The 23,843-nt window shown below is 43.0% G+C and overlaps 2 protein-coding genes across 2 annotated transcripts in view; one reads left to right on the top strand and one right to left on the bottom strand.

Moving 5' to 3' along the window:
• The window catches only part of LOC118421891 (tectonic-2-like), a 10,261-nt gene extending 4,575 nt beyond the window's left edge, over positions 1-5,686 (top strand). The window contains exons 8-15 of the mRNA XM_035829397.1: positions 108-111; positions 588-703; positions 1,052-2,155; positions 2,523-2,653; positions 3,027-3,131; positions 3,488-3,667; positions 4,297-4,494; positions 4,939-5,686. Coding sequence (XP_035685290.1) covers positions 108-111; positions 588-703; positions 1,052-2,155; positions 2,523-2,653; positions 3,027-3,131; positions 3,488-3,667; positions 4,297-4,494; positions 4,939-5,119 — 2,019 coding nt within the window. The 3' untranslated portion in view covers positions 5,120-5,686. The remainder of the gene's footprint in view (positions 1-107; positions 112-587; positions 704-1,051; positions 2,156-2,522; positions 2,654-3,026; positions 3,132-3,487; positions 3,668-4,296; positions 4,495-4,938) is intronic.
• Positions 5,687-6,495: 809 nt separating this feature from the next.
• The window catches only part of LOC118421890, a 25,752-nt gene continuing 8,404 nt past the window's right edge, over positions 6,496-23,843 (bottom strand). The window contains exons 5-17 of the mRNA XM_035829395.1: positions 22,864-22,950; positions 18,777-18,890; positions 18,040-18,181; positions 17,309-17,500; positions 16,432-16,564; positions 14,371-14,603; positions 13,835-13,991; positions 13,314-13,543; positions 12,669-12,819; positions 11,528-11,751; positions 10,504-10,679; positions 9,752-9,851; positions 6,496-9,375 (exon numbers count right to left, since the gene is read on the bottom strand). Coding sequence (XP_035685288.1) covers positions 8,009-9,375; positions 9,752-9,851; positions 10,504-10,679; positions 11,528-11,751; positions 12,669-12,819; positions 13,314-13,543; positions 13,835-13,991; positions 14,371-14,603; positions 16,432-16,564; positions 17,309-17,500; positions 18,040-18,181; positions 18,777-18,890; positions 22,864-22,950 — 3,306 coding nt within the window. The 3' untranslated portion in view covers positions 6,496-8,008. The remainder of the gene's footprint in view (positions 9,376-9,751; positions 9,852-10,503; positions 10,680-11,527; positions 11,752-12,668; positions 12,820-13,313; positions 13,544-13,834; positions 13,992-14,370; positions 14,604-16,431; positions 16,565-17,308; positions 17,501-18,039; positions 18,182-18,776; positions 18,891-22,863; positions 22,951-23,843) is intronic.

Here is a 23,843-nt window from a genome sequence, read left to right as displayed (position 1 = left end):
GGGCCTTCTGATTGGTCCGCGGCGCCTGGCTATATGATAATATATATTAATATATTTTAGTGTGCTATGGTTCTCAGGCCACCAACACTTAAGTGTACCTTAAACAGAAAGGTCTGCTGCCATTGTCATCTCTTCTTGTGTCACAAAAAGGCAGAGAAAGACCATTATTGCTGCCTACATGTGTATAGTGTATTAAAGTTGTAAACCTAAGATTACATTTTACAATATACAATCATGTAGATATCACGTGTGTGCATATGTATGGTCGTACAACACTGACACAATGTATCAATTCTAATGCTACAATGTATCTGCTAAATGTGTTATTTCATTTCAAAACCAACTCAACTAAGAATTACATTCATTTTGTTACTTCCTAACTTGAGTTATAGTGGTATGCATAAAGACATCGTTGAAAGAAAATAGAGAAATTTAGGTAATGAAAATTCTTTCTTTTACATGTTCTTCCTTGCAGTTGTTGGCACCCCCCTTGTAGAGAGAGTGATCCCCAACCCAGCGTATGTGGAGGTTGGGCTGTGTCCATGTGATATGTCAATAATGTTGTACATGTGCGGCTCTCTCCACAGTTGCTGGCACCCCCCTTGTAGAGAGAGTTATTCCCAACCCAGCATATGTGGAGGTTGGGCCGTGTCCATGTGACCTGAGGGAGAACCAGTGTGATACAGAGTGCTGCTGTGATACTGTAAGTTTGCTTACATCACATGCATGTATTATAGGGGCTGGCGATGCTTTAAAAAGTGCAAAAAATTGTTTTGAAACCCTCTAGCTGACCAAATTTCAAGTTTGCTTGTTTAACCAGTGGTGTACATTTACTTAGCAGGGTTTTCTTTAGGCTCCAAATCTCTGTCTCAGACAGAACTTTGCTTGTAGGGGTGGACAAAAATTTCACCCTCTACATCAAAAATGTCTGAACATGAGATCAATGTATTTTCATAGGCTTTAACAACGAAAATCAACTCCAGGGACGGATAAAGATTTTAAGCTGGCAACAGCCCCATGTACCCTGACCTACATCTCCTTGTATTTCCAGGACTGCACACAAGATGATCTGGACATCTTCACCAGCTGCACACAGGGAGAGTTCGGCGGGAACCACGTCAGGGAGCTGGCCCAGTACTGCAGCTACAGCGGTGGACCTCAGGAAGACTGGGACAGGCTGTTGTGTGTGGAGCAGGACAACAGTCCATATCTGGGGCTATACTACAACAACCCCTCCGCTATAAGGACTGAGACAGCCTTTAGGACCACCTATGAAGCAAACGCTCCACCGTACTCCTACGACGAGACTGAAAGAAGAGAAACTGTAGAGACAGACTCTTCCCTAGCGTACAGATATGGCCTTGCTACACAAGTCCTGTACACGGATGCGAATGGGGAAACTCAGCAAGGGTTTCTGTCATTCCCACAGCAGACGTTATCAGGACAGTGCCTGTACAGCGGCATTGTCAGGCACTTTGTGGATTCTAATGCGACTTGTTTGCAAATGCTAGACTCAAGTCTTTGTGCGGAAGGTTCGGTGTTAGATGCCAGGGAGTACCTTCTCCCCTCGCCTGCTACCCACCCCCCCTGCCCAACCCCCCCTCAAGTGCTCAGCCAGCATGGGGGGGTAGCCACTGTCCCCACTACTGTAGAGTACTACTGTCTCACAGATCCAAGCCTTTACGTACGGTCAACAATCACTGCTGACGACGTCTATACCTTCAACCAAACATCTCTGTTTGCAGACAATGTTGCAAGCACAATGCAGAGGTGTGCCTTTGATGATGGCTTCACCTTTCCCCCCACCCCCTCTCTAAACGCTACCACCGACACATGCAGCAATGTTGTGCTAGACGTAAGATACGTCATATCGTGGAGGGGGACTGAACTTACGGGCGTGGCGGCCTTTGTGGTTCTCGGTGACGTTGCCATGGAGACGGTTGCCCCCGACGACGGCGCCAACAGCTCCACAGTGTTGGCACAGAAGTTTGGGGTGGAGTTTTCGTACGACAGTCTGAACGCGACGGCTGTTGATGCGACGGAAGTTGTGGACCGCTCGGGAAATCCTGGTTACGATGTGGGGAAAGTGTTGCTGACTGGGACATTGTCGTTAACCAATGACAGTGTAGAGAACATGGGATCATCAGGGATACAGGTTTGTATCTATAATTGTCTACTATTTACCGGTGGAATGGTCAAGTTGGTAATGTGTTTACCTTGTAGTTATATCAAAGATTTTAGAAATGATACATGTTGCTTTCTCTGCTTAGCACTCAACATTTGGGAAAGAGCATGTTACATATGGAGTTAAACACACACACTCCCTTCTGTAATAACTTCATAAAGCTGAAACAGAGATAGAGACTTGTTTAAAGCTTTCCAGTGAGGTTGGCTTGGTAGCAATGAGATCCAACTATGTCTATGAAAATTTACGTCTTTACCACCTTAAGTCAGTTTAGATATTGTAGCTGTTTCTTGTTCTGACCTGATTTGACGGTAATTACTATCTGTCATGTCTGCAGGTTTGGAGCCCAGGGGCAGATGGACTGTGCACCTCTGCCAGTAGAGCTGCTGTAACGTTTGGGGAGGACACCATCTCTGGGTGTACAGTACGGCTGGCATGGGACAACTTCCAGGACTGTGCAGCTCTCAGGTAGTACATTTTCTTACTAGTAATACCAGTTGGCTGAAAGGCTTTCTTCTTGGCTGATATTAAGAAAGTTATAGAATTGACTCCTTCAGTTAGAAATTATTGACTTATATATTACATAATAACAACAGGTACATACTAGGCAAAATGCAAGTCATTCATGCAGATTACATTAAATTTTACAAGTTTTCTTAATCCCCTTTAGTTCTCGATATTCTACAATGTTTATCGAAGCTGTTTCTTAGTCTGTTTTTTCATGAAAAACTATTTAAACATCAACATATTTAGCAATTAAGTATCATCTCCAGTATGAAGAAAAAGTTGTTCTTACTTCATGTTGAAGCAGCTTAGCTGATCATGTTTTATTTTTTTCTAGATCTGAAGTCCGAGCCCAGCAGGAGAGCCTGGTGACAGCTGAGTTTGTCTCCAGAGGAGGAAACCCCAACTCAACTTTCATCACTGACTGGGTACCTGTCATCAAGTAAGGACAGGGGGATTTTCTTACATACATGTTGTTAGACAGCTATATCATTGCCAGTACCATGTACTATGTGTCCTTTAATAGCCTTTTATTCTATCTTGAGAAGAACTTTTCTTCTATATCAGCATTTTTTAGTGTTTCTCCTAAGAAACAGTTACTGATCATGAATTTTGCTGTGTTGTTACGTAAGGGTGGTTGTAATGTAGTCGTGCCAACTCAGCGCAACGTGACAAATCAAAACATACCATGTGGGTTTTGTGTGAGTGGAAGAAACTCCCACTGTGTATTTCTTCCGATTTGGGTCAACCTATATACCTGATAGATTATGATGTGTTACCTGAGTGTCTGTTTTGCAGTAATGACACAACCGACCCTACAGTGGCTCCTACAGCTTCAGGACTGGAGGCTGATGTTGTAGACCAGCTACAGGGGTTATGTCAGGACATCCCTGCGGCCGTGAACTTGGAGATCCTGTATGCTGATGTCGGCAAAGAGAATGAGTTTCTTATCCAGGAGGTGGTCGGTGCTAGGGTCAGGTACAGAGACTTATTTTTTGCTACATATTTTGTTATGACATTTTCTTATTTTATGCTCAAGTTGTTCATTTCAGTGTTTTGACATGTTCGGTTGGGCTGGTTAGTTGGCTTGTCTACTGCCTAGGGTATTACGACTGTGTTATAGGCTGGGGGCACTATTGTAGGGATCCAGGCAGTGATTACATTGCACCAGTCTACATAATACAATATACACACATGTACATGTTGTGGTGCAATGGCCGAATCCCTTGCAATGGCTGAGTCATAACAAAGACTTAAAAATGGTACATGCTGCTTTCTCTGCTTAGCATGCAGCATTCAGGAATGAATATGATAGTTGAACACACACCACTACCAGTGGACTGTCCCCCTGCTGTAGTGATTGCACAAAGTTGTGTGGCCCAGGGCTGCTGAAATGGAGATGGGGGCTGCACTATGCACCATCTTTTGTGGGAAGGACTTAAGCTGATTTAACATATACATGTGACACTTGACAGGAGACTCAGAGTGTAGAAAGATGCTGAGTGAAACTGACTGACTGACTGAATTGCACTAAAGCTCAATTAAAGTTAAATGCATTAACCTCTGATGATGTTACACCCGTTTTTGCATCTATAATTTTTCTCCAGTTTCTCCAGAACACTCTGGCAGCTGCAGTGTACGGGCGTGCTTGCCGCTGCGTGTTACGGAAACTCCTCAGTGTTGGTCGACCTCGGCAACACGTCCACGATAGATGACCTCATCACGGGCGTGGTGCAGTCCTTCTACGTCACCAGCTCTGTCACTTTCACCAAAGTACCCGCACAAACACCCACTCCTGTCAAGAAGTAAGTGGTGCTCATTCATTTTATTTATTTACTGAAAACAGGTTTTGACTTGATGGATTCTTTGTGAAAATGTGGTCTGATAATTCAGTCTTTTTTTTTTCAGCTTAAACTATGTGTATGTTATGTGAACAGCTGTTCTGATACATGTGTAGATTTGTGTAGATGTGTACATTTTAGAATCCACCCTACAAAGTCAAAATCAATTTCATGTGTGATTTGGTGATGGAAATGCATTAAGTTGTGTTAGGTCATGGTTATTTGACATGTTCATGCAATTTTTGATATTAGAAATGTTGCAGACTGAGAAATCAGTTTAGATCAGTGTGGCTCTCTGCAAAGTTTATTACTGTTATAAATCTTCATAGTGACGGCTATGTTATGGATGATATAATTGTTCTTTTGACAGAATTAAAATTGAGATGACAACAACTTCCTCCTTTGTAGGTTCTATGTCAATGACACCAATGTCTGCAGAAGAAATGCATGCTGGGAAGAGCTGTTCTATCCCGTTTCCATGGCGTTTGCAGGCGGAGACTTCCAGCTGTACCAGCACAACCTGGGGTCTGGCCTCGTCCTGGCACTCTTTATTATAGCTGTGTTTGTCATTACCAGGCCTTGGTGGTAGGTTCCAGTAAGGATGGGTAATCATTATGAAGGACTCGCCACACAGTCAACGAGGCCCTAATTTTAGAATCAGCACATGGTAGCGCGAAAATCCACCCTAAAATATTTATCGGGGCTTGGTGACATGCAAACATTGGCTAGGGAGGGTCGTTCCATAGCCTATTTTAAGGCCTTGGAGCAGTGAGTTGATATCCAGTAAACCTAGGGCACAGTATTTCTCCAACCATATGTTACCACCAAAACCAAAGTGAGGTACCTGTATTTGATTGAGGAAAGTTGTGTTAAGTGCCTGTCCTAAGAGCTCAAGATTAGTAGCATGACAGGATTTGAACCCAGGACCTCTAGTTTCTGGGCCAAACACTCTGCAGTTGTGGCCCCACACCAAATATTCACTGATTCCTAAAACGTAAGAACTTTATTGAATTATTGCCGAAAATGTAATTTAGAGCAGAGACCAGAGTCACTGCTCATTGGATTCTTGTGCTGTGTGGCATAGTTTTAAAAGTTTTTTTCAACAAAGATTCAAAACCTAGCTAGCTACATTCCTGTGGCCTGTGTACAATGATCCTCAGAGCAATATTGTAAATGCATTTAAGTTCGCGGTTATTTAATTTTGCGGTAGAGAGAAAAGGGACTTTTTAGTGGTTTTAAGTTTGCAGTAGCACCATGCACTGTAGTCTCTTAATGCCATGGAAAAATGTTCGCCGTGGTGGTTTTAAGTTCGCGGTGAAGCAGCCACTGCGAAAACCGCGAACATTAAACCACCACGAAAGTTTCTGCATTTTCTTTATTGACTGTTTCTACTTCACACTGAAGCTACCTGTGAAGAAGCTACTTTTAAGATGCCTTCAGGTGATAAGCCAACCTGGACGTAGGTTAGAGCACTTTTAGGAAGAAAACACAGCCTACTTTTGGTAGAGGATAGATTATTATGTTTTCTGGCCTGGTAACCATAGAATTGGGAGCTCACCACTATCCCTATGGTGCAGAGAGTAGCCTGCCATCCAGTTAATTAGCAGTGGCCGGGAAAGTTTTGCTTAAGACCAGCAAAAAGACTGACTGATGCTTAGCAGAATAGGCAAATAAGAAAGAAAGATAAGAAAGTATAACAATTTAGCGTGCAAACATCTGCTTGTAGATAAGACACAGCCAGCTGAACGACCTGCATTCATCTTGTCCTCATGTTAGTTTTTGGCTTAGAAATTTAAGAGAATAATAGAAAATGCTGCATGGTTTTCCTAAATTACCTGAACTGTGCGTCTACTGCACATGTGCCAATGTTAGGAAAACAACGACAACTAAGACAGTTTTGAGGCCAAATATATGTTTTATTCTCCATCCATCATTTGCAGATACATAAACCTGGGTCTCAGTTGACTCCCAATTTTTGTCCATTTAACACATATTAAATATCCTGATCTGCTTAACAAATTGCCTGATAAACAGTCACATATATTGAAGTGAGCAAATAGCATTACAAAAAGATCACAAATGACACCAGGTCACATATATAGAGAGATTATGAGGCACTGGTAGTAGCGGCAATGGAATTTTCTAACTCCAAATTTTGTACTCACGTATCATTTAGATTACCACAGAAGAACTTTATTGCGCAACGATCGTACATGGTACAATGTATGGCAAAAAAGAAGAAGAAACAAACTTATCGTCCTATTTACTATAACAAGTATTAAACATAGTACATATGCAGATTACTTTGAAATAGAGGAAGTCTGTCGTTGAGCTGCCAGAATTTATGAATGCAATACCAACAATATCAATTATGCATTACAACATTGCCTAGGTTTGTGCATCTAGGGCCATGCTTAATCTGCCAGACTGATATTTGAAAGAATGGAATGAGAATATGTCCAACAGAATTGAAGCAGTAAGTCTGTCAGTGTATATGTATGTGTTCTGTGTGTGAAGTATCATTCAAAAATATTTCCACTGATGTATTCACCAAAATCACAGATACTTCAAGCAAATGTCATAGATAATTTCATTTTGTATGTTTTGCCGCAATTCAAACCATATTTGTACCGTTTCTGATTTATGAATTGATAGGTAGTATTCGTCACTCAAAGGTCACGCTCCAGGAAAAAGTGTGCACAAATGAATGCTCATGTATGATGTACGTGGTAAAGTTCCCGCAGTTGTGTGGCATATAGATTTAGTTCACGTTTGTTTCAATGGAAATGGTTGTCGTCAGGTGTTTGTCAGCCAGCTAGGTCTAAGAAGTGTACTTTTGATTAGTGTTTACGTCTGTGGCCCTGTACTACATCTTTGGATGTTTATCTAGAAAATACTTCTCTCTTTTTTCAAAACACGTGTAGATGAAGAAAAAAAACACAGCGTCACACAATGTCGGACAGGGGGTAACACCTGCAGCCCGCTACAGAACAGACCCCATTCGAATTACTAGCGGCATTTTGAAACGTGTCCGCGGCGAAAACGCGCGTGAGCCTTAAGTTTAACGAAAATGAGTTTTCGTCATCTTTCCTATTTTTCGTCTGCAACGTCCCTTCCATCTAAGCTTTCATCAAAGACTAATATGTTTCTGCGTATTTCAGTCCACTTAGACTGAACATAAAGTGCGTAGACAAGTTTGCCAAGTTCGGGAAAGTAATTTTTATCAAAGGACTTGGCACGTTGTGGAGCTTTACTAGTTCAAGTGCTGAGACTGACAAAGTAGTACCCTTCTTTTGGCCAATTTCTATATCTATTAGGCCAACAAGAGATCCAGTGAACACTAAAAGGACAGCTGATACAACCATGTGTACTAGCATAACCTCTTCATAAAAATTACGGATGCTATGAGCTCTTCAGAACTTCATATTTTACACCCATTTTAATTCTATCACTCTACGATTTCTTTCTATCTCCACAATTACTTCTTTTTTTTGCCCCATCCCGCCGACATCTCCATGATATCAGCAAACGTCTTCGCGAAGGAGCCCCCCTCCCCGACCCACTCCCCTGGGTCTATCTCAGCTGAGAACAGGCTCGTCAGATTGGCCAGGGGATCGCTCTGAATCTCCGCGCCTTGCTCGGGTCTTTCTGGCGGCGTCAGAGGGAGGGAGGGGTCGGGAGCCATGCCCAGAGACTGCAGCAGGCTGGTCACCGTGTGGTTCCCAGCCTCGCGCAAGCGGTGCATCTCGCCGAAGACCGCCTCCATGTTCTTCTCCACGTAGGCGTCGCTTTTGACACCGAGCGCCTGCAGCAAGCCGGCGGCCGTGGGGTCGTCGAGCCCCCGAAGCCTGTTGAGGAACGCTTCGATACCCTCTGCGGCAAAGGCGTCTTCGCCTATGCCGAGAGCGTGGAAAAGGCTCGCCTGGGTAAGATCACCGGAGTCGCGCAGGCGAGCGATCTCGCGCGCGAACGCCTGAACCGCCAGCAAGGGGTGTACCATCCCGACTGACCCTTCCTTAGCGTATATATCCCGGGTCTGCAAGCTTGTTTGGACATGTTTTGACATGGGGTATGTGTCAAAGTAGGCAGTGTCGTGGTCTTGTGGTGTGTCGTGGTTCGTGTCCTGTTCGGTGCCGTGGTTCGTGTCTTGTGGAGTATCGTGGTTCGTGGATTGTTCATTTTCACGTGTCGTGGTTTCAGTGGTGGCGTGGTTTGCACCATGAGCACTGCTCAGTGCGGCGATAGTATCATTGTCATTGTCAATAACGTTGTCAATAACGTTAATGTCATTGTCAATGTGTGAGTCTTCAATGATACCTCTGTCAACAGTGTCGGATGGGGGACTAGCAGATTCAGGGTGGGTTTCTGGCTGCTCATTTTCATTCTCATAACCAAATAGCTCTTCACTGACACTAGACAAGCCCCGATCCTGGTCCACATTGTCATGAGATTCGAACCCTACACCCATAGCTTCCTCCTCAGTGTGCGCCGGGACTTCCTCGTTTTCACCCTCACTCTCAAACAGCGCACGCCTTACTGACCCTGTTATCCATACGGAGCTCAGACCCTGTTCCCCGTTGCCTTCGGACTCGAACCCCTCACTCATAGACCCCACCCGTCCTGTAGTCACAACAGCCGTCGGTGTTACCGTACCATCTACCCCGTCCAACCCCTGCCCACTCCCTGGGGATATCTCACTGTCACCGTCCCACAGCCGCGGGTTCTGGGCGGATGTCAGATCTGCGGTCTCCAACAGCATGCCGTCTTCTTCATCGGACAGGTCGGTTCCGCTGCCCGGACCCGCACCACTGCCGGAGCCCTCACCGCTACCGAACCAGTCCGCATCTGGGGATAAATGATGAATAATCATTGATCAGTATTGATATGCCTTCGTGAAAACAAAAGTCTGTTTGTTCTGGTGTGTAGACAAGGTGTCAGGATGACCAATAATCGAGGTGTTTCAATATTCGTACTTGCCGAGAATTATCATAGAGTGAAATATTGGTTCGACCCGTGACCAAAGTTGTTACAGCAGGCTTTGCCCAGGTTCAAAATCTCACAGGACAATAATGAGTTAAAAGACTGAAACTGAAAAATGTCCATGTAGCAAGGACCTGATAAAGTTTATATGGCAAGTTTGGTCAAACTTTACATCATACTCCAACCCTTCCGTAGAGTCTAGCAGATGATGATGATGATGGAATATAAATGATGAACTCACCTCGCACGGTCACGTTGAACGTCAGCATGAGAACGACGTCCGTCACGTTGCTGGAGGCGACACACAGGTACCGGCCTGCTGACGCCTCCTCACCCCGCACCTGATAACAAAAAACACGATATTCTTTTATTTCCATCTCCAAGAAATGGCTGTTCATCTGTACTCTACTATGTCTATGGGGAAGTGTTGTACGCCATTCACATCCAAAACTTTCGTGTACAAGACATATGGAATCTTTCAGATGGCTTCTTCGACAAAAATGCCTGCTCTTTTTCAAACGTAAGTTCTATGGTTCCTATTAGCTTTTTTCCAATAAGTAGAAGGCCGTAATAAAGTTAAAGGGCCAGAAAGCATCAAACTCAATGAAAGCTTTTCTGTTAGCTGAAGAGATATCTTGGCATCCAAGAGAGAAAAATATGGGAGTGCCACTGCCCTTTCAAACCTGTATGGAAAGCCTAGAAACTACCGATAAAATGTTGTTAACTGCCTACAGGCGATACGAAAGGATGACACTTCGTCGGCAGAATATACCACACATGCAAGCGTTGTACCATGTACGTTAAGTGGTCCCATTTACCACGAAATGCCGTAGTATGCAGGGCTTCGGCCTCGTCACGTCGGACAGAAATCCCTGTCTAGGCCTTGTGCGTTTTGATTTGCCGACAGCCATGTTGGTTCTACCCTCCACCAAGATGGCGGTCGGTCATTTGAAATGTCATGACGTCACGTGCAAATGTCATATAAGGACTTACGCTCAGCACGGCCCAGTCCGCCGCCAGCGGTGTGCCCTCGTGGCTCCAGCTGAACTTGGGTGACCCGAAGGTCAGAATGACGGGGTCACCCATCAGGGAGTTGCTGTCGCCGCAGTCCAGGATCAGCGTCTTCCCCTCCTCAACGTTCACCACACGCGACTGGTGCTTCTCCGTGTCTGAAGAGAGATCAATGAAAAAGAGAACATCATGTACAAGAGAACTTGAACAAATCAGCAATGACAGACCACATAAGAGGAAGGAAACAACTATAGCTATGTGATATACTGGTAGGAGGCAAGGTGGTAGATGGAGAGGATAACCTGAGCCGCATTATTTGGATCAAGAAGGGAGTTTAGATTAGAATATCTACTCAGTCACAAGCTCTGACGACGGGGGAATACAAGTTGAGTAATGTTTGGAACCTCACTCTTTCTACCGCAGCAACTACACTTATCCTTCTCTCTCTACTGCCTTTTACCTCCCCAACTGAATCCAGGTACTTATTTTAAATATCTTGCTGGAGTAAGAAAGTGCCTTTCCAACGACACTGTGCTTTAATAGCCAGGAATGCCAAGCATCGCACTGGTGACAAGAATACCGAAAATCTTGACCTCGTGTCGTGTCCGCTTGCCTATATCACACGACAAATGCAACCAAGCCCTAACTAATTTGAGCTAGAAACTCCTGGATCCGACTCAAGACAGTAGCGACCGAAATCATCACAGCATTAAACACAGCTAATAAACACTGCTGAGCAGGACACGTAGTTAGGCTACAGGGCAACAGGTGGACGCTACGGGTCACGGAGTGGGCTCCGAGAAAATTGAGGAGGCGAAGAAGGCGACCGTGCATCAGATGGATCGACAGCTTGCAGAAGCATCTAGGTTCTACCTGGCCACGGACTGTAAGGTGCAGAAGAGACTGGAGCGGGAGGAGGGCTCCTCCAAGATAGTGACAACGCCCGGCCATGAGCGAGAGAAAGAAATAAGGTTTGAGCAAATTTAAGATGATCACCGACACTTACCTCCCTGCTGAGCGACCCAGAAGGCCCGGAACCCGGTGAAGGCCAAGGCCGTGTCTGTGATGAAGGTCACCTTCATCTGGTTGTCACGTGACTCCAGCGGGCTGATCTGTTTGCTGTTGCACAGCTGGTGGTAGTTTCCGGGGTGCGTCTCAACGACCACGCGGTCGTACTGGCAGTAGGTCTGGGCTTCCACCTCAAACGTCTCGAACCACAGCTTCACCCTCCTACATGAGATGGAATTTAATGACATGGAATAAGAAGTAACTGGTGCTATTTGCAAGGGTGAGTCCCAACAGTCACAGTACGTCTGGGATTCCACGTCGAGCGTCTAGAACCATAGCTTCACCCTCCTAAAGGTAATGAGAGGAAATGTAGTGGATTTTAATTGTATAAAAAGAGAGTTTGTGGTAGTGTCCAGGGTGCGCCTCAACAACCACGCGGTCGTATTGGCAGGAGGTCTGGGATTCCACGTCAAACGTCTCGAACCACAGTTTCACCCTCCTAAAGGGGATGAAATAAGATGGAATGTCATGCGATAACGTCGGAAAATAAACTGGTATTTGCCGGTTTGGGTCTCTAAACCAAACGGTCGTACTGGCAGTACGTCTGGGATTCCACGTCAAACGTCTCAAACCACAGCTTCACCCTCCTAAAGATGATGATGAAATAAGATAGAATGCAATAACATGGGATTTAAATGAACTGGTATTTGCCGATGTGGGTCTCTAAACCTAACGGTCATACTGGCAGTACGTCTGGGATTCCACGTCAAATGTTTTGAACCACAGCTTCACCCGCCTAAAGGGGATGGGATGAAATGTGGTGGGTTTTAATTGAATAAAAGTAGAGTTGGTAGTGGTGGTGGCCAGGGTGGGTCTCAACAACCACGTCATTTCAGCAGTAGGCCTGTGGCTTCTTGTCACAAGCCCAACGTTCACCAGTCTTTCAATGACCGCTTTTTGATCGCCAAGATATTCCAATGTCATGACCTTCGGTGACTAATGGTTGTTGGTCGCGATCGCTCATCTATGTATGTATTACTCACTTGTCTCTGCCCTGTTGAAATGTGCATTTTGTGTTAAGCTTTTTTTTTATACAAGTTTGAGATTGGGTAAGAAGTAATGTCCATAGCCATCCTTACCTGCCCTTCGTGACCAGGATGTTCCAGGCACAGTGCAGACCGTTGGGGTACTTCTGGGGGTAGTCTGGAGACTCCAGGATGCCGGTATTGCTGAAGCTGGTCTCACCGCAGGGCAGCGGCTCGGTCAGCGTCACTCTCTTCTTCAGTGAGGCTGTGAAGAAACCAGAAGAAGAGGAATTAACATTTCTGTATCGTGTCTTGAGTCCTAGAGGTTCGGACCCATCATGCTTGGGCCGGTAAGACACTACAGAGGGGCATCACAGTAGGGCATCTTCATTAGATAGTATATGCAGATATGCTCGATTGTCCAAAAGCTAGGTGTGGCAGCTCGTTCTGTGTAATATATAGCTACTGCCGCGCCGCGTGCCTGCGAAGCTGTTGTGTTACGCTGAAAAAAAGGATAGACTTCACTCCCTTATGCACACTAGTACTGCTTTGCGACAGCTCCAGTCGCAGAAAGATAGCAGCAGTGTCAGGATCTAAGCATCATGAATGATATGATCCGTAGAATCACGTTGTCATACATTCCCAGCCCTGCTATTTTTCGAGTCTGCTCTGTTACACCATGAGGTGTTTTATCGGATATGCGATAAAAAGAAACCAAACAAAAGGAGCAAAAACGAATGAATAAGAATCTTTCCTTACCACCTCCTTGGACGCTCTGGTAGGTCATCTCGAACCCCTGCTCCGCCACGCTGGCGTCGCTGATGAACTTGACGGTGACGTTCCTGCCGTAGAATGCCTCGGTGGGCTTGTTGTCGGTGCAGTACGGCCCGTCGCCGGTCTCCACGCCGTCGATCAGCACGATCACACGGTCGTAGTTGCACTTGGACGCGGCCTCCACGAACAAGGTCAGGAAACGCACCTCCACGAACCTGCAGGCGATAGGAGCATGTTGTAAATGTCTATAAATAGCTTCGCCACCATGTTGATACGCACTGGTGGATATAAAATGGTGCCCCAATAGAACGAAATAAACAAACAATAATTCTCTCCCTCCCTCCCTCCCTCCCTCTCTCCCTGCCCTGCGGCCCTTTAGTAAACCGGGGGTTTAGCAAGGTTTAGCATGTCTATACTTTTCGCGCAGGCGCAGTACGTTCCGGTGACGTGCTGGCGGACACTGGATTGCGTCACGGTCACGTGACAATTAAAATGTGATGACGTACTTGTCACGTGGTGCCAGGAAGGTCCAGGAGCAGGACAGGTCGTCAGGGTACTTGTTGGGGAACATGGGTGACGTCAGGGTCCGCCTGACGCCGGACACGGTGGTGGTGGTGCTGCCGTCGCAGGTCGGGAGCGTCTCTGGCAGATCCAACACTGAGTCTGTTCAATTGTGCAAGGAAAACGTTTTCCTTCTCTGACACTGCCCTAAATCAACATTGCCTTAATACATACAACAGCGATAACCTGGGTACCATCCGGAAAGTAGTTCACGCTCCGACGTTCATTATATACTATGTACAGTCGCTTCTAGCTCTGACATTCATTATACACTATGTACAGTCGAGCCAGCCAAAAGAACGGTGGCGAATATCTGGAATGCAGTAAGAATGCTTAGAATACAGTACGAATTTCCAGGAATTTCCAGAAATAGAAAAATGATTTCTATTCCGACTGCATTCCGGCTCATTCGTGCTCTCGTGTGGAGAGGGCTTAAGGGATATCTCTGGCAGGAATATCTCTCACGAATATCACTTCTTACCTGGGTCTATAGCTTCGTAGCGCAGCCTGAAGCCCTTCCGGCTAATGGCGAAGTCTGTCCGGAGCCTGACGTCCACCGTTGCCCCGGTGATGGTGCTAGGCGGCTCCTGACCCCCACAGTACGTCCCCAGGGTCGTTGTGCCGTTCAGTACCACCGTGAGGCGGTCGTACTTGCACGTTCCGTCGTTGTCACTCTCCAGCCCGAACTCATCAATGAATCGGATCAGGACAAGCCTATAAATGAATGAATGAATTTATTGCTCAACAATCGCACAGGGTACAATGTATGGCAATTAATAACAACTAATAGCTATATAGACAGTAGTACTAAGAGGCTACATACAAAACAACAACAAAACATTATCGATAACAGTACAGTTATATATGATTAATCAGGTCTCGCATTTGGAATGCATTATAAAGAAACTGGCCTACGTAGACGAATATATGAGTTGAACATGAGAGCAATACATGGAAAATATCGCTTTCTGCTCCAGCGAGAGAGATGTGTGTTTTGGTTCTAATATTTTTTAACAATGTTTCTCTCTCTTTACTGTAATGAATAGGCAAGGTAAAGTTAACTATATCTAGAATTTGTAAGCAGATACATAATTTTTAACTTCAGATCTTACCTAACAAACTGCTGCTCTAAAGCTTAGGCCACGTTGATTTGATTATATGGATGACATCCGCGCTCGCACCAATTTTCGGCCATTTCCAAAACAAAAAAAGTTTTCTACCACACGATAAATTGTGCAAAGCAGCTGTAAAATGAGCGCAAATATTCCGTAGATTGAAAAAAAAAGTATCAGAAAACAGATAACTAATGCCATAGAATGCCAAAATGAATCTAAAGTCAAAGAATAAGATGTGAAAGGACAGAAAGAAAAAAATCTATTGTTGGTTGGGGGAGGTACCAGTACAGAAAATTCAGGTCCCGACGATCATTTCCAGGTCCGGACATGAACCTGGACCTTGATTGTCTGTGGAAACTTGAGAACTGGCAATACTCAAAACAATGGTAATTGGTCAATTTTGCTACAAAGGAATCTGTTTGGTGGATTATTGGACCCCCACTGCATTTTAAAATCCCATCTCCATAAATAAGGCTAATAAAGGCTAACTGTCTCTGTACCTTTGACTGTAGAAACTTGGTGCAATTGACTATAAACTCTACTTGACTTCGCTCTTGTTGTCTTCTTGGCCCCCCGGTTAGACCCCAAATGGCTGCCGACATAGTGTGTCCATTTTGTAATTGGTGAAACCTGCTCCTCTGTTGTTTTTTTCAGGTCTGTTTTTTTCGGATTGGTCCAAGAAGAAAAAAATGTTTTGCACCCGTATGATGTACTGGTCCCTACACCTAACTGTTGGTATACCATACTATGTGTGTTTAGTCCTATGTTCAACCTTCCTGGCCACTTTGATTTCATACTGAAGGCAACTTTTTTTTTTGGCCAAACTTTTTTTTTATTCGCTCGCTCGCATCAGTTTTGGAGTTCCCGGAGGATGTCATCCATATAATGAAATCAACATGGCCTTACTCCAAAACGATCATGGTATACACGGTAACCAGTTCCTAAAAGTCTGTCCTGCCACTTGCTACATTGTGTAATAGAATACCACAGGGTAACCATGGTGACAGTCGTCGGGTCATTGACCTTATTTGCTTAGAGGAAGAAAAATTAAGCAAAAACTATTCTCTTCCGTAAAAGAATGCATAATCATCATAGTAACTGCCAAAAGATACCGGATGCTGTCTGATAGGTCTGCCCATTTAAAAACTTACTTTTCAGTAGCTTGAGTAACGTTTTGCAGAGCTTATTCATATTATCAGAGTGGACATGAGTTCTCACAGCAACAATACACAAAAAGAACATTGTTGTTTGTTGTTTATTAGCAAACATTTTAGCCCTTACGTTCTAATCTTCCAAGGTTCAAACAATCAACATGACTATACACCATACATTTAAAAAAATACAACAAACATTATGACTAGAGACAAAATGTTGTTTTGAAATTAAACACAGCACTGTTTGGTGAAGTAAAACTGAGAAAACCTTACTTTCCGGGGGTAGTGGCGATGCGGTAGGTGCAGTCGACGTTGTTGGGGTAGTGGTCCGGGTAGTTAGGTGACGCCACATATCCGGATCCGGCCAGGAAGCTGGTCTGTCCACACAGCGGATTCTCACGCGATCCTACGTGGTAAGGACAAACATGATGTTGTATTCGAATGATAACTATCTTTGCTGGTATAATCTATAGTTCTATATTTTGAAATTAGTTTCATCACGAAGGATATACTCACAACTAAAAATTCATGGTAAGTATATCCTTCATAATGGAACAAAGTTCCTTGCCTTGAAGATTATCTTTATTAGATGTGTGATTTGCTGCACTGGCTTTCCGGAAACCGACAGCGTGATGACGTCAGGAGTGCATCAAAAAAGGAAGGAAGACGTAATATACGAATCTATCACCGTCATGGTTTAGAGAGGGTTAATGCGCTTTGATTTACGTCATACCCTTGCCACCTTTGATTCACTCCTGACGTCATCACGCAGTGAATCTCATGTTAAGTGTTTCTTTTGTAACAAAGCTCAAAATCTACAACTATAAGTGTGGCTGCACGTTGGCTTCTTTTTTTCAAGTTCTCCAACCGTCAGTTAAAAGGTCTGCAATTATTTGTTTTGAAAAGAAAGTTTTCATTCTGATCTTGTAACCCGTTGAAGAAGATTAGCTTTATTTGGCAGGAAACACAGTAAGTCAACAATACAGATCTCCCAGCATGCCCCTACCTTCGTATCACACTCCCATTTGAACTAAACTGTAGGTTTTTAATATACAAATTAGGGCAACCTGGATATGCAGTTACAATTTGTAATATTGGTTTCCGAGTCAGCTACTCGTAAACGATGTGGCAGGTTTGTAACTTTACAAACCTTCTTGGCTTCCAGTGACCTGTGCATTCGAACCACCGGCGTTCCCACCGGAGTTTCCCGCGGTAGTGACCCCGGAATTCCTATTACCAGATCCGGAGATTTCCAAGGAAGGTTCAGAGGTCACGGCGTTTGTGGTAGTCGGCAGCATGGTGGTGGTGGGCCGCACAGTCGTCGGAGCTATCGTGGTCGGGACTGAAAATAAACGGTATTTATAATAGCTGTTTGGTTTTCATGGATGATGCTGGACACTTGGACCCTTTGCCAAGTCAGCAAAACACCATAACCCTTAGCCTACTTCTACCTGCGCTGGCGTTCTTTTTTGAGGGGGCGCTTATTCGCGAATGTCAAACTAAGGTAAGGTTCTCTGGTAGTTCCCGCACGGCTAGAAATCTGCGAAGGAGGCTTCTAACCCTACGCCCAGTCCTAAGCCTAACCCCAAAAGACAAATGACGTGGCTTGGACATATGAAAACAATACAACCAATCAAACAATCCAAGCATACACTTCCATGCTGATGCTTACTTGAGGGTCTGCATGGGGGGTCCCGACAACGATTTGCGCTGAATTCAGAAGAACCCCCTACGTATTACACTAAATTCGGTCGCCTCGCTACGAATTACGTAGATAAAATGGTTTTCCCTACGAGTTACAGGAAATAAAAATAGTCTGCCTACGCCTTAGGTAAAAGAGCATGCAGACAAACAAACAAACAAACGAACAAACTCTCTTACTTGGCTCACAGTTGGGTCCCTCATGTCTCTCCGGGCAGACGCAGTCGTACGCCCCGTCCGTGTTCCGGCACCTGCTGTGGGTGGAGTTACACACGGCGGTACCCGCGGCACACTCGTCAATATCCGTCAGGCAGTACTCACCCTGCGCAGGTGGAGGGATGGGTGGATACATGAGTGAGAGAGTGAATAAATGAAGGAAGGAAGGAAAAAAGAGAGAAAGAAAGAAAGAAAAAGAAAGAAAGAAAAAGAAAGAAAGGAAGGAAGGAAGGAAGGAAGGAAGCAAGGGTTGGATGCTGTTGTAGAGATCGCATTTTGATATTTGTATATATTGGTATACGTACGCAATTTTATAGGAGGAGGAACAAAGGAAGGCAAAGAATAGATGAATAGATGGGTGGATGGATGGATGGATTAATGAATGAATAAATGGGTGAATGAATGAATGGATGGATGGATAAATGGATAGATGAATAATGGAAGGATATGGATGGATGGGTGGACGGAATGATGGGTGGATGGAAGGATGGATGGATGGTTGGATGGACGGAAGGATGGGTGGATGGATAGATTAATTGATGGTTGGAAGGATGGGTGGATGGATTTATAGATGGATGAATGAATTAATAAATGGGTGAATGAATGAATGGATGGATGGATGGATAAATGGACGGATGGACGACTGAATGAATGAATAAACGAATGAATGGATGGATGGACGAATAAGCATCACATATTACCTTCCATCCCTGCCTGCACACACACCGGTAACTGCCCTCCGTGTTGATGCAGTTCGAGTAGCCGGCGCAAGGTGGCGTGGCGCACTCGTTCACGTCTTCTTCGCAATGAGCACCCTGGATTTGTTTTTATGATGAAAAGAAAATGATTAGGTTAGCAATGAATATACCAATGATTCACTCAAATGCATTGCTCTACAATGGCAAACTTTCTTCTGACACAAAAGTACACACGGATTCAATTTTCAACAACCACTGTCGCCTTCCTTAGGATCAATACTGTTGACCAATCACTTCATGACGTAAACTCGCTAGAGTTACGGAAACATGATCTTATCAACACATGATCTTGTGGATTCGTGACGTCAGCAATTGGTCAAAACACGACAACCAACTCAACCATGGTCTGGAGATGGCCAGGAGGCCATGGTCGGCTATGTGTGACAGGGGCTTAAGAGCGAATGTCTGTAAGGGTCAAACAATGGTGGCACCGGTCAAAAAATAGATTTGGCTCATTTTTTGCACAGTGATAGTACTTGGTACACAACCCCTCAAAATAGCTTTCTTTCTTCTCAGAACCCCTCGTTGCCATGGCAACAGGCCAAAGAAGTTTGGGGGCCATTTTGCCGGATTTGAGCATTTCAAAAACATGAAAATTGGCCAACTTAAGGGCACTATCACTGAACAATGCTTTAACTAAACAACAAAGGCAGAATATGCTGATCAGAGCAATGCCTAAACTTGTATGAAATAGCAGTAAAGTTAATCTCCTGTAAATTCTAAGGCCCTGGGCAGCCTGAATACAATACACTGTTTTCAGGTTGTAAAGAATCTGAAATTTTGCCCAACTTCAAAGCACTGAAAGTCCATAAGTATAAAATATTTTCGCTTGCAATTTACTACAAATAATAACCTACTATAGGGCTATTAGATGAATGCTAGCAAAGTTTGGGTTCTTGTTTTGTTGCTATGCAATCGTCCGTCGAAGTGGGTCAAATTTCATGATTTTGATAATATGTCATTTTATGCTCTCTTTAAACAATCATAAGTCTCATACCAAAGTTGCTCTGCAATTAAAATTCACATGGATTATAAACCAATGTATTGTCTATCAAATGCATGTTTGTAAAGTTCGGGTTCTTGTTTCGTTGCTACGTAATTGTCCTTTAAAGTGGGTCATTTTTTATGATTTTGATAAAATACATTATTTTGCATCATCTTCGAACAATCATAACTCACAAGCCAAAATTGTTCTGTAACTAGAATTTACCTGAAATGTAAACCAAGATATTGTTTCTCAAGGTCATGCCTGTAAAGTTTGGGTTCTTGCTTTGTTGCTAAGCAATTGTCCGTTAAAGTGGGTCAATTTTCATGATTTTGATGATATATCATTTTGTGCTCTCTTTGAACTGTCATAAGTTGCAAAGTAAATTTGTTCTGAAATTGAAATGAACAAGGAATACAAACGAATATATTGTCTATCAAATGCTTGTTTGGACAGTTCGAGTTCGGGTATTCTAACAGTGAATGTACATGTCCCTGAAAGTAGGTCGTATTCCACTGACTTTTCCACAAATCACGTTCTTGACAACAGTGATACACATGTCACAGTCTTTGTTTTTATAGAACCGATGTAGCAATGTGCTATCATCATAACAAAACATTTGTAGGGATTATATTCTACACAATGTCATATTAATGTTTAATGTCAGATTAATCCACTCTGAACTTTCAAACATTCTGCTAGTTTTACTGCTAAGCATGATGTATGACTACAGTCTTGAACATGTTTGCATCCCCACAATATGACTCTTGAAGACTTAGCTTATACAATGTATATACATATTTGGAACGAATATCATAAATCTCTGTGCATCTTTCTTTTCACGGTAGCATTTATGTGAAAACATGCGTTTTTCAGTTTCTGCTATTCAATGGACCATACTCGTTTTAAGCAAGGGCAAGAACGAACCTAGTAGGTTGCTCTTGAAGTTTGCCTGAAATGCCAACTCCTGGCGGCGATTGATGTTTGTCTGCTAGTCTGTCTGTGTGGAAATTAGCTTGACAGGCTAACGTCAAAATACGGCAGAGGATGATGAAGATCAGCATCTTGACCTAACTTTGTTCGAATCTATCAACAGTAAAGATCAAAATGAAGCAACGAATGACGTTTATCTACGTCTTCCTTTTTGGGAGACACATATAAGCTTGCGATTTGGCAAGGAAATTGAAATTGTACGAACTAACATTCCTAAATCTGATTTGCGATCACCAATAATTGATTGCCTTTGGAAGTCCATATTTGTGGCAAAAATTCAAGAATACCAAAGTTCATGTCCTTGCTGAAAATGAGTGTGTTAGCAGAAGTTGAAAATGCACATGTTTTTCACATTACTTTGAAAGAAAGATGCACAGAGATTTAAGATATTTGTTCCAATGTAGAAATAAGTCGCCATATTGTGGGGATGCAAACATGTTCAAGACTGTAGTCATACGTCATGCTTAGCTTTAAAACTAGCAGAATGTTTGAAAGTTCAGAGTGGATTAATCTGACATTAAACATAAATATGACTTTGTGTAGAATATAATCCCTACAAATGTTTTTTTTCCATGGTGATAGCACATTGCTACATCGGTTCTATAAAAACAAAGACTGTGTATCACTGTTGTCAAGAACATGATTTGTGGAAAAGTCAGTGGAATACGACCTACTTTCAGGGACATGTACATTCACTGTTAGAATACCCGAACTCGAACTGTCCAAACAAGCATTTGATAGACAATATATTCGTTTGTATTCCTTGTTAATTTCAATTTCAGAACAAATTTACTTTGCAACTTATGACAGTTCAAAGAGAGCACAAAATGATATATCATCAAAAACCATGAAAATTGACCCACTTTAACGGACAATTGCTTAGCAACAAAACAAGAACCCAAACTTTACAAGCATGACCTTGAGAAACAATATCTTGGTTTACATTTCAGGTAAATTCTAGTTACAGAACAATTTTGGCTTGTGAGTTATGATTGTTCGAAGATGATGCAAAATAATGTATTTTATCAAAATCATAAAAAATGACCCACTTTAAAGGACAATTACGTAGCAACGAAACAAGAACCCGAACTTTACAAACATGCATTTGATAGACAATACATTGGTTTATAATCCATGTGAATTTTAATTGCAGAGCAACTTTGGTATGGGACTTATGATTGTTTAAAGAAGCACACAGAAGCACAGAATGACATATTATCAATATCATGAAATTTGACCCACTTCGACGGACGATTGCATAGCAACAAAACAAGAACCCAAACTTTGCTAGCATTCATCTAATAGCCCTATAGTAGGTTATTATTTGTAGTAAATTGCAAGCGAAAATATTTTATACTTATGGACTTTCAGTGCTTTGAAGTTGGGCAAAATTTCAGATTCTTTACAACCTGAAAACAGTGTATTGTATTCAGGCTGCCCAGGGCCTTAGAATTTACAGGAGATTAACTTTACTGCTATTTCATACAAGTTTAGGCATTGCTCTGATCAGCATATTCTGCCTTTGTTGTTTAGTTAAAGCATTGTTCAGTGATAGTGCCCTTAAGTTGGCCAATTTTCATGTTTTTGACATGCCCAAATCCGGCAAAATGGCCCCCAAACTTCTTTGGCCTGTTGCCATGGCAACGAGGGGTTCTGAGAAGAAAGAAAGCTATTTTGAGGGGTTGTGTACCAAGTACTATCACTGTGCAAAAAATGAGCCAAATCTATTTTTTGACCGGTGCCACCATTGTTTGACCCTTACAGACATTCGCTCTTAATGCGCCAAACAACAGTTTCGTTGTTATCATGATCATTTTAATATTTCACAGTGACAACCAGTTTATTTGTAATCATGATATCTTTTACACTGACAACCAGTTTTTTTGTGATTATCATCATTTCAATTCTTTTACATTGATTTGAGTTTGGCATGCATTATTCATTTATGATAATTCTACACAGGGATCCAATAGTGAGCAGTTGACTTCAGCTCTTGGAGCTTTATTTATATCAATCGATAGATAAATGACTTAAGAAGAGAAAGTTCCGTACCGTCCTGCCCTTGGGGCAGCTGCAGTGGTACGTCATTCCCGGGTCGTTCACGCAGTGGCCTTCGTTCTTACACGGCTGGGATTCGCACTGTGGGCAAATGAAAAATCATTATTGCACCAATGAAATAAATCAAAGTATCATATCAAAATACATATCATGAACAAGAAAATATTCCGGCAGGTATCACCGACGTAACTAGTAAATTAAGGTGCAGAAAGATGGACCCCCCCCCGATGTAAAAACTGCTTCATTCATACAAACATTTGAAATACTGTGGAAGAGAATTGTGTGACCTCTGACCTCCAACCCTCACCGACTTGGCACGGATAGGACACGAGTAAGGACACATTTCTATGTGTTTGAGTTTAGCTTGACGATATGTTGTGCTATGTAAATATTGTATTATATTGTATGTATGTGTTATTTTGTATGTGTACTCAGGGCCTCCAGAAAAAAGCAGTGCTAGTCACTGATGGGAGCTCACCCTCGTAAAAGAATACGGAAATAGATATAAATATATACATATAATTTCACAACCAATTTTCTCGATCCTGCCATGCCGTTAAGTATTTGGTGTGCAATCACTGGAGCACTTACAGAGAGAAAAGGAATATTTTGGAAACCAAAGAAACTTCTATATCATCAAATCTGAAATTACATTTCCTTGCCTTATTATGCATATCAATGAAATTACGTTATTGTTGTAACCACCAATTGAAAATCTAGTCAAAATATCAATTTAATAAAAGTGACTCTGTTGTGAGAGACGTACCAACGCGATGAATATATTCACGGATTCTAGAAAGGGCAAGGCAACTAGAAAGGTGACATCTGCAAGCAAATGTATAGTGTTAACCTTCACTTGTTGCAGTCACTGACTACTGTTAACGGTATGTTTATTCTTATTTTAACACATTTTATATTTAGTTGCCCGAACCTAATCTCCAAGCAGATCTTGCGTGACATAAGACAGCATCATA

Source organism: Branchiostoma floridae, chromosome 8, assembly GCF_000003815.2.
Source record: "Branchiostoma floridae strain S238N-H82 chromosome 8, Bfl_VNyyK, whole genome shotgun sequence".
Classification (NCBI taxonomy): Eukaryota; Metazoa; Chordata; class Leptocardii; order Amphioxiformes; family Branchiostomatidae; genus Branchiostoma; species Branchiostoma floridae.
Note: the sequence above shows the minus strand (reverse complement) of the source record. Positions and strands in the feature narration are given on the sequence as shown.